Below are 10376 nucleotides of genomic sequence, written 5' to 3'. Positions count from 1 at the left end.
GATTGTGAAGTGTTGACACCATAAAAAAAATGAGCCTCAACTTAAGACATATATCCATGTTTTTAACAAAAATGATCTTGAATGAGGCTCAACTTAAGACTCATGCTCTTTTTTCTAACAAAAAAGATCTTGAATGAGGCTTAACTTAAGACTCATGCTCTGGTATTTAACAAAAATGATCTTGTAAATGCTATAAATCTTCTATTAAAATAAATAAAATAAAAAATCCTAAATAGAAGAAACGAATAGAAAACGGATCTTGTGGATGACATAAGGTCTTCTAACTTGTAGGTAAAGAAAAAAAAACAAATGTAAGCAGGTAATTACCTGGCAGGGCTTTCTTGAGCCAGCTATTTTCTGTTCTTGTTACTGTTCTGGCCGCTTAAACCTTCCCCAAGTTGCTCTTCTTTGTTTAAATTGATTGAAACATCTCTCACGCCATGGGACTAAAAAATTGGAGGAGGAAAGATCTTACGTGGGAACAGTAACGCACTGCATTTATTTTATTTGTGACTGAAAAGATTCACTGGACCCCAGCTGAGCTTGATTGGTATATACTTTTCATATGGAAACGTATTCCTTCAAGTCATGGTCGTCACAAGAATCTGCTGGAAGATTATAGCTTACAAGTCCACTCACACCTTATTCATATATAGAAATGGTAAACACTCATCTCATTTTATATTGCTATTGAAACTCTATATAAGGAGCTCTACTAGGAATCTCTATATTGAGCTCTGGTTCGTGGATGTTTCTTTATATATTGTCAGAATTTTACTATGCAAATCTATCTTTGTTCTGTTGAATGTTAATCTATTTATCTTTTCTTTTATTTCTTCGGTGCAAATTTATATGATTTTGTGGGTTCACAGTTTCTCCAACACTGCAACTGTAAGAATTGTCTCCATCTCTAAGACTTACAGAAAAAATGGAGAATAGTGTAACAAGCCCGTCTATTTTTCAGTTGGAGACAATGGAATTGAAGAGAATGATGAAGGAATCAGGAGGCGGGATTACAGAGGAATCACCAATTTCAAACCCTAGAAATTCAAATTTTCCCATTTCCACGCCTTCTCCGAAACAAAGCCCTATAAATTCGAGCGTTGTCGTCGCCATGCCTTCTTCTTCCCCAAAAACTGTCCGAAAGAAAAATAAAGATTATCTGCAAAGAGGACAATGGCTTCGCGCAGCTGTTCTGGGATTGAACGAGGGAGTTGTGAGCACAGCATGGCTGATGATCGGGACGAGCGCAGGAAAATCCGGTACCAAAACCATGTTGGAGGCGGGCCTGGCGGCTGTGGCGGCGGGGGCATGTAGCATGGCCATTGGTGAATTTATTTCTGTGAAAATACAGCACGACGTGGAACTAGCAAACTTCCAGAGAGAGAACAAATCCCTGAGGGGATTCGAACACGCCACATTTATAATTAGCCTTCCAGATCCTATTGAGGCGGCCTGCGCATCGGCTCTTGCCTTTTCGGTGGGAGCACTTTTCCCCTTAATCTCTGCGGTTTTTGCAACTCACTATATAACTCGAGTTGGGTTGCTGGCTGGGGTTTCCAGCTTGGTTCTCATCTTGATTGGCGCCGTTGGAGCTTACTTTGCTTGTTCTTCTATTGTGAAAGGGAGTTTAAGAGTGTTGTTGGGAGGATGGATTGCCTGCGTAATAAGCTTTGGCTTGCGCAGACTTTTTAATGCTAGTGAACAAGAGTATGAAGTATGAGAAGACTCAATACAGAAAGAAGACTCCAACTATATTACTACCATTATTTCCATTCAATTAATGCTGTCCCAATAGGTATATGTTGTTTTTCATTCCGTTATACAAAGGAGCTCTAGGTTTCTGATAACCGACCTTCTATAGCCACTCAATGAAAACCTTTCAGCGTAAGCCAGTTCAGTTACCGATCAAACCTATACTTGGTCAATATTTTCATTCCATGTTTTTCGGTGTGCTGTTATAAGCTATGACGTATTAAGCTTCGTGTGACCGTGTATTCTCGTGGATGTGCAGTCAGTAGAACATTTCAAGTCATGGCGTTACAATAGTGATGCAATAACAGCATATGTTACTGCTAATATCTTGTCATTTTTTTCTCTCAATCATGGAATAGCTAACTCTACCAACTGGATAAAGGGATGAGTCAGGGATTCAATAATTATTCTCTTACAGAAGATTGGGAATTTTCTTCATTTGTAGTTTCATTTATTATCTTTTATTGTAATCCTCCTCTTCTACCTCGGCCATGAGCCAGTCTTGTTTATGCTTGTGTTGCCTTTTCAGAAGTGTTCGCGAAATGCCTGCCTGGCGAACTCTTATTGGAATATAATATTATTTTTGTGTAGTATGTATATTTAAAAAAGATTTGTGTGGAATGTGTTGAGCTGCTGGTTTATTGTGGAGTTCTTATAAAGATTGAACTTAAATTGTATTTTAGCTATTTTTGTATGTTAGAAACACAATTTATAGTTAACATACAATTTCATAAGTAATCAATTAATACAGAAATGTATGGACATAGAAAAATCGAAGAATTGAAGGTTGGTAATGATATAGGTTTTATTATGTTGTATGGTGGATGATGTTCGATACAATGTACCACTAAGAAGGGGGGTGAATCAATGGTTTTCAAACTTTTCTCTTTTGTTGTCCTCTGTGAGCATACCGGTTAATAGATCTAACTCTATGTAGACTTACCGGTTAGTAGGGAGGTCTACACAAGCAATCACACAAGGAACATCACATAACATCAATATATACGAAGAATGCCCAAGATGGGAAAAACCTCGGTGAGCAATGCTATTGGAGACTACTGCTCCAATCTAGCCTCACAATGAAAACACGGTTACAAAGTTTAGGGCACCAACCCAAGGAGCACCAACCCTTGACTTTATGGGCTACAACCCAAAGGAGCACCAACCTCTCACTTTAGGGAACCTACCCAAGGAGCACCAACCCCTGTACCGAGCTACAACTCAGTGTTCTTAAAGTAAATTTCAAATACAAAAGTAGTTATCTTGTTACAAGTGAATCTTGCAACCATTTCATATAACTTCTCTACAACACTGACTCACTTCTCTTGTTGCTTCTCTGCCAGTAAGCCCTACCAGTACACCTCTTCTGCTCTTCTTCTCTAATGTATCTCCTCCTCACTGCTATGCACTTTACCAGTGCTAAACTCTATTGGTCCATTGTCTGCCTTCTCTACAACTCTCTTCACTTTTTCTTTGTCAGTATAACCACTACTGATTCTGCTCTTCACTCTCCCTCTTGTCTCAGATACTCTCTGAGCACTTGGCTGATTTTCTCTCACATGCAGAAGTAACACTTAATCACTTCGCAATAGCACAATATATTTCTTCTCTTTAGCAGCAACACTTAACAATGTCTTTTGCCTTCATATTTATAGACTGATTTTCCCACCGAAAGCCCCATTCAAATTCTAGGCGGTTAGGGTTTCTTCACCATCCTTGTGGCAAACCAAATCCAATCAAATCTTGTTCAATTTGATCTTCCAGACTGCCAGTCTACACAACTCCGCCATTTACGCGCCTCCTAGATCATGCCTTCCATCTCTGGCAATCTTCTTTTTACCCTATCAGCTGGTCTCTTGGTCAAACACCAAGATTTGGTTCTATTGTTTCCTTCATCTGCCTCAATCTCCTCAATCACTCTTAGCTAGCTCGTAGTTGTCATCTAGACCTCGAGCCACAAACCCTTGCAAAAGCTCTACAACATGTCCCATGATTTGTGGGATCTTCCATTAATGTTGACCAACCCTACAACTACCCTATCGGTGTACATTCTATCTTTATCCAAATGCAGGTTCGCCACCTTGACTCCAAGTGGCATCCATGTCTACCATCTGCCAGCTTGGCTCTTCATGTCGGTCCAGATAGGATCACCGACCAAACACTTCTACTGGTTTCTCTTCTCTGCTAGTATACAAACCCTACTAGTATCTCACACTCTATTGGTTAACTCATCATGTCTGCTCTCTACTGAAATGTCGGTGGAACACCTTGACCGGTCGTCAGACACGTCTCTCTTGAGCATGCTCATTCCCACAAGGTGGGAAGACATCTACATCTGCACCTTGCTCATATTACCGATGGACTTACGTACCGGTAAACCTTCTTGATGACTCTCTATCATCAATTATCAGCATACTTCATCTTCAGTCTGACCATTCTCCTTTGACTGCATCTGGTCAGCCTTGCCTTCTCCCTGATCAGTTCGGACCATATCACAACTGGTTTGTCAAGATGACAAACACCCTACACTCCTTCTATATCGGCATTTCAACATGCCTTTACCTCTTCTCTTTTATCTCAAGAAATCATGATGCACACTATCCATACCTGAAGATAAGTTCCATTTACCGATGGAGTGGCACCTTGTCTTTTGCATCCTAGAGTGTACTCATGTGACTTCCCTATTTGTGCATCATTTCTTCAAACAGGCACATGTGATCCAGTGATGGCACTTTCATTGTTAGTCATTGCTTCTCATAATGACTACATCTTCATCCAGTGGGAGTCCTACTGTTCTGCAACATCACAGCATACCGGTGACCCATTCATTCTTTTCCTCCAGTGTTGATGTGATTCAGGTAACATTCTGCCTCTTCATCACAAACAACCACTCAAACACCTTGACCATCCTTCTTGTACACTGGTCCTGACCTTTGTAGGCTAACAACCACTCACTTGGTTGATCTGACTTCCCCATGTCAACACATCACTTACTAGTTGACATCCTTTCCTTATCGGTGATACAGTGTACCAGTATTGATCACCTTACCATCTCATCCACACAAGTCAGGCACTAACTCATGTACTGGTGACTCCTGAGGTCGTCTTCCTTACCTTACCAGTGTTCTATAACATAAGGTGATATCCAAGATATCTCAACCTGTACTCCTCCTTGATAGTGTTGCACATTCATCTCTCATGCCGGTAGTCATTCCATACCGGTTGACATCAATGACAACCCAATGCCAATAGATGATATATTTCTAAAATTGTATCTACATTTATAAAGTCATACGGAATTTGTTTTGCAAGTTTAGATTCTTTTAGGATTAGGCTATGCTTACAATCTAGTCTTCAAACATTTTGTTTGTGTATAATTTCATTACTTGTTGAATGTTCTTTCATAATAGGGTGAACTCACAAAGCTGGTTCCCACTTTTTGGTACATCCTGATTTTTGCTGAAATCATACATTTTTTGGAAAATATAATTATTTAATCTATAAGAGGTCCCATTTGAAGTAATTAATTGAAGAGAGTTAGATCAAAGGCTCTTAGATCAAAATTTCTTGGATAGAACCTCTCTACTTCTAAATCATACTTGCAATGGAGTCTCCTTTGCATCTATCAAATGCTGATAAAAAACTAATTTTACATTAGCTTTTGAGGGGTCAAACGAATTCATTTAGAAGTTTTGTTTTCTTGAGGATTTAGTCCTTATTATAAGCTTTCCAAATAGTATAATTTTCAATATATTTAAGTTTATTAATATATTTTTATTTTATTTTTTACGAATGTAGGTTTTTCACCGAACATGAACTTCTTTGTTCAATGCATTGGGAAAAATAGCAAACTAATTCAAAAAAATTCTGAAAAATATCTATGCCCTAGGTATTGATGTCTTCTTGCTAACAAAAAAAATAAAACTTAATTTTGATATATATAGAGCAAGTTATATGTTCAAACGTACACCTATATCTAAATTATAATTAGTCAGACTTCAAAACTTAATAAAATAAAAAATATTCAACATATCACTATCAAACCAACTGCATGCCCTAGGTATTGATGTTACAAACCAAAATTTAAAAGAGATAAGTTTTTGTCATTTATAGAAAAAAATTTATACGTTTCGGGATGCACATCACTCTTGAAAAATGTTGTTTCCTGTAAAAAACTACTTTTGAGGGAGATGGAAAAATCAATAAAATTTTATTCAAAAAAATTTGAAAAAAATATATTTAGAATCTACAAAAAGGATGTTACAAATCACTAGTTTACATCATCTTCAAATTCTTAACGATTTAAAAGTTATAGGTGTTGGAAAGTGAAGGTTTTTTGCAAAATGTTCATCTAAGTGTCAAAGTTGGTCAAAAAGTGGGAACCAATATTGTGAGTTCACCCAATATTCACCTTCAATTATACTCAACACTTAGTGCTTCAGTACAATATAGAATTTGCATTCAACTTGATATAAATTTAGCTTATATTTTCCCAAATTTATATATGACTTTAGAAGTTATAATAGAAATTCTAGAATTTATGTTCACATTACAACATAGAAAATATAATAAAATATATTAGAAATATCATAAAACATATCTATTATTATCTATATCAAGCTATGGAAGAAATTACTAGATCATTCCAGCACTCACCTCTTAATTTTTCCCCTTATTTCTTCAACATCTATAATTCCTAAATTCTCTCTAGATATTTAAATTATTTCCTTGCTAATGCCTATTGAAACTAGGGATCAACTAAAGGAAAAAGTGTACTGGCATAGCCACTCGAGTTCAACAAAAACACACTCATCATGCAAGTAAATAAAATATAAAATGCATTAAATTAAGCTAAGAAAAACATTCTATTAATCTTCCATGATCAACTCACAATAAAAGACTTGTCCTATCCGAAGATCTAGAAACTTCCCTTGTGCCTGGATTTTTTGTCTTCTTGTGCGGCCCTGTCTTGCTTCTGTTTGGAGACTTGTCTTGTGTGGCCCATTTCCCATTTCTAGTTGGCGACCCAAACCATTATGGGTGGGGACAAGAATAGGCAAGAACCATCCACTTTTGATAAATAGAAGAAAAATAAGGAAGTGTGGCAGGAAATTGTTGATAGGGGAATGGTTCCCTTCTTGGAAAGACTCCATGGCCTTTCTCCTTTGCTCATGGAAACGTTTGTCAATGGGTGGAAGAAAGGGGTTTTGAGGGCCTATGGTTCTGATTATTAGTTGGATGAAACCCTGGTGGCTATGGTTACGAGTTTGGATATGAATGGCAGAAGGTTTCACAGAGATAGAAAAACAGGGGAGGAAGACATGGCAATCTTTTTTGATAAAGATAAGGAGCGTTCAAGAGTTAATAAAATGGCTAATGGTGGCTAAAACAAAAAGGATATTATGGCTCCTTGGGTGGACATGGTCGAGTTCATCATGAGGTACATTATGCTTGATGGAAGATATGTTAGTATCTTTTCTTATCATTTTACCATCTTGAATCAATTTAGGCATGTCAAAGTTATTTTGATTCCTTTCTATCTGGTTTCTTCTTTGGAGAATAGTCTTGAAAAAAATGTTGAGAATCCCAATAATCCGGTCCTCCATGAAGGGCTTATTGTGCTCATTATGGAGTACGCCAAAGCCCTTGAAGTTGTGCCCTCTCTCTTTGAGAAAGGCCAAATCCCTAATACTAATGTTCAAGATGTCTCTGATTCAGATATGGAGATGGAGGATAGTGGGAGTACCAAACCCCTTGTTGACCCTGATTATAAGCTGGTTGAAGAGGGTGAGATGTTAGTCACTCCTGGAACCCATAGTAGCAAGAAACCCCCCAGATGGGTTGCTAGTAAATATAAATCGACCAACAAGATGATTTCTAAAATTGATCCTTATTCCAAAAAGAAGAAGTTGGTTGCTAAAGACTATGCTACCAAGATCTTGGACCAGGAAATCAAATTGGACATTCCTCTTAATCTCCTGAAGGAGAAGTAGGGGAATCTGCCAAAAGATGTGGATAGTGGTTTACAAAAGGACAGTTCTCTGATGAATTTGGTGATGGAAGCGACTAGAAGCTAGTAGAACTTCTAGAAGTGGGTGGGGAAGGAGATTGATACCCTCAAAGAGGGGACTAAGGAGATAATTGATATCTTCATTGATTTGCCTGAGCCTAGCAAATCTGAGAAGCTCATGATCATGACCCAAAATCTTTCCCATGATGTCGAGGTTATGAAATGTAAACATGAGCAAAGAATTGAGAAGGTTGAGCAGTCTATGGAGGAGATCAAGAAGATTCTTAAGAATTTGGTTGACATAATTAAGGAGGCCATGAATAATAGTATGGAGGGGTTGGAAAAGATCAATGACATGGTGGTGGAGTATAGGTCCAATCCTATTGACAATGACCCTGATGACAATAACAGAAAGAAAGATCTTGGCGGTGAAGACTCTGTTGTTGGTGGCAATAAAACCATGGGCCCTAGTTCCAGGACTAGAAGTAGGAGCAACAATAAGGGTACCTCCAGGTTCAATATGCAGGAATTGGAGGCAATCAACAAGGCTACCATCTAGAAAAATAAGGAGTTGGTGCACTCTCTTAACTGAGTGTCTGTCTATCTTTTGTTTTGTTGGTTGTTGTTTCTTTTTGCTTTTGTGTTCGGTCTGGGGTGTTCCCCTTTTTTGCTATTGGTTTTTTTTTAATTGGCTGATGGCCAAGTTTTGTAAATCTTTTGGTTTCGGGTCCATGTAAAACCCACTTATCTTTATCAAAAACTCACAATAGAAGACTCAATTTATAGTGCAAAGAAGGCCAACTAGAATAAAACTTCTATCTAGGATGTAGGAATGCAATCAAGTATCTACAAGTCTCAAAGGAAATCCACCTATACAACCTTACCTTAGAAGACAAAATAAAATAAAAATATTCAAACATTAACACCCTCCCTTAAGTGTAGCTTAAGTGAGTACACATAAACTTGGTCACAATAACTAGGCTTGATGAGTTATCCAAATATAAGAAAAGAAAGGTCTTGTGGGACCATGTGTTGATATGATTACTCTTTGATTTGCCTTCTCTTGGATATGAACATGAATCCATTATGGACCTCAAGAGAAGATTATCATTTATTCTAAGATTTTTATTATTTGGTGTAGTGTGCACATAAAAATATTGTATCCCACTTTTGGTCTACTCGATAGGTGAATAATCTAAGAGGTATTGTCCACTTGAATATCAAATCCATCCTTTACTTTGTATCTTATCTTCTCATATGAGTTAGTCTTGAATATAAATTTTATTAGGACTTCTTAAGAAGAAGACATATGGTTTAATTGGTTTTTGTTCTCCTTGTTGTTGGTCTTAGGTTATGGATCTAGTTCAAAGGACTTATTTAGAGAGGTACACAAAATCGTATGTGGTTTTTTGCATATTCACCTAGGTGTGGGAATGATTGATTTTTTTATCTATCTTTCGTATGAGAGGTTTACATATATTGCTACCTTGATATCATTTGATTTGAATTTTATATGTTGATATCCTTTCAATATGAGAATGGTGAAGGAGATCTTACTACTTATGAAAAAATGACTTTTAGAAGGTGCTTTTTATATATGCACTACTCAAATTATAAGGATTCATCCTATATGTGAAGATTACAATGGTTGATTTAGGTTTCAATGCTTGGATTCGACATATTAACTTTTTTAGAACATTAAACTTTTAAAATATTGAAAATAAAAATAAAAATAAATCATTCAATTTTCAAGATTTTCTTAATTATATTAACATGTTAAATAGATATGAAAATAAAAATATTTAAATTCATGAATTTATAAAATCCTTTATTTTAACATCTTGAATAAAAATAAGTTTTATCTTGAAAAGAATAAGACAACTTTACATTATAAGATAGTTTAATTAAATAAATGTAATCTATAGGTATAAATTAATTTTTAATATATTTAATATGATTGATAAATGAATTGAAATAAATATGATAATTAAATGAGAGAAGTTAGGCACTTAGTTTTAATGTTGATGGTAAATAATGATATTGATGATGTACAAAAGTAATTTGCCACTATTTTGAAATTTATGTTTTCTATGTTATGCATATCTTGAAATTTAAAAAGATAAAGAAAACATAAAGTTCAATCCTAATTTCCATGGATTCAATCTTAAGTGTTAGGTTTGAATTCTATTTTGTGGACTTGAATTGGAAAAGAACAACCCTTTGAAACTATTTTTCCTTGATCTTTGATGTTTGATAAGCTTTTAAGGATTGCAATATTTATAAACACCTTAAGGTAATTTTCTAGATCATTAGGGCCAATGTATCCTAGTTCAAACCTCTAGATTGATTGACTTTATGACTTTGAGTGAATATTCAAAGACAACATATACACATGTTTAGGTAGCTTATATGCAAGTAACTCTATTTATCCTTATTTGGTTTTATCCAATGATTTTTCTTGTATAGTCTTATATGATTTTTTATATCCATCAATGACACATTAAATATATTTAAATATCAAGATATATGTCATTGACATGCAACAAATTTTTTTTTATGAAATGATGAGGCTTCTCGCTTGTAATGGCAATAACCAAGGTTCAAACCTCTC

At 36.0% G+C, this 10376-nt stretch overlaps 1 protein-coding gene across 1 annotated transcript; it reads left to right on the top strand.

Annotated features, from left to right (window-relative positions):
• Positions 1-928: 928 nt before the first annotated feature.
• On the top strand, positions 929-1723 carry LOC131031410 (vacuolar iron transporter homolog 1-like). Its single transcript, XM_057962530.2, has one exon. It carries the CDS (start codon positions 929-931, stop codon positions 1721-1723), a length of 795 nt encoding a protein of 264 aa, XP_057818513.1.
• Positions 1724-10376: the final 8653 nt, after the last annotated feature.

The sequence above is a fragment of the Cryptomeria japonica genome, chromosome 4 (genome assembly GCF_030272615.1).
Source record: "Cryptomeria japonica chromosome 4, Sugi_1.0, whole genome shotgun sequence".
Lineage (NCBI taxonomy): Eukaryota > Viridiplantae > Streptophyta > Pinopsida > Cupressales > Cupressaceae > Cryptomeria > Cryptomeria japonica.
Note: the sequence above shows the minus strand (reverse complement) of the source record. Positions and strands in the feature narration are given on the sequence as shown.

Excerpts from the sequence above, each read along its gene's own strand:
- LOC131031410 (XM_057962530.2), top strand. The coding sequence starts at position 929 with ATGGAGAATAGTGTAACAAGCCCGTCTATTTTTCAGTTGGAGACAATG.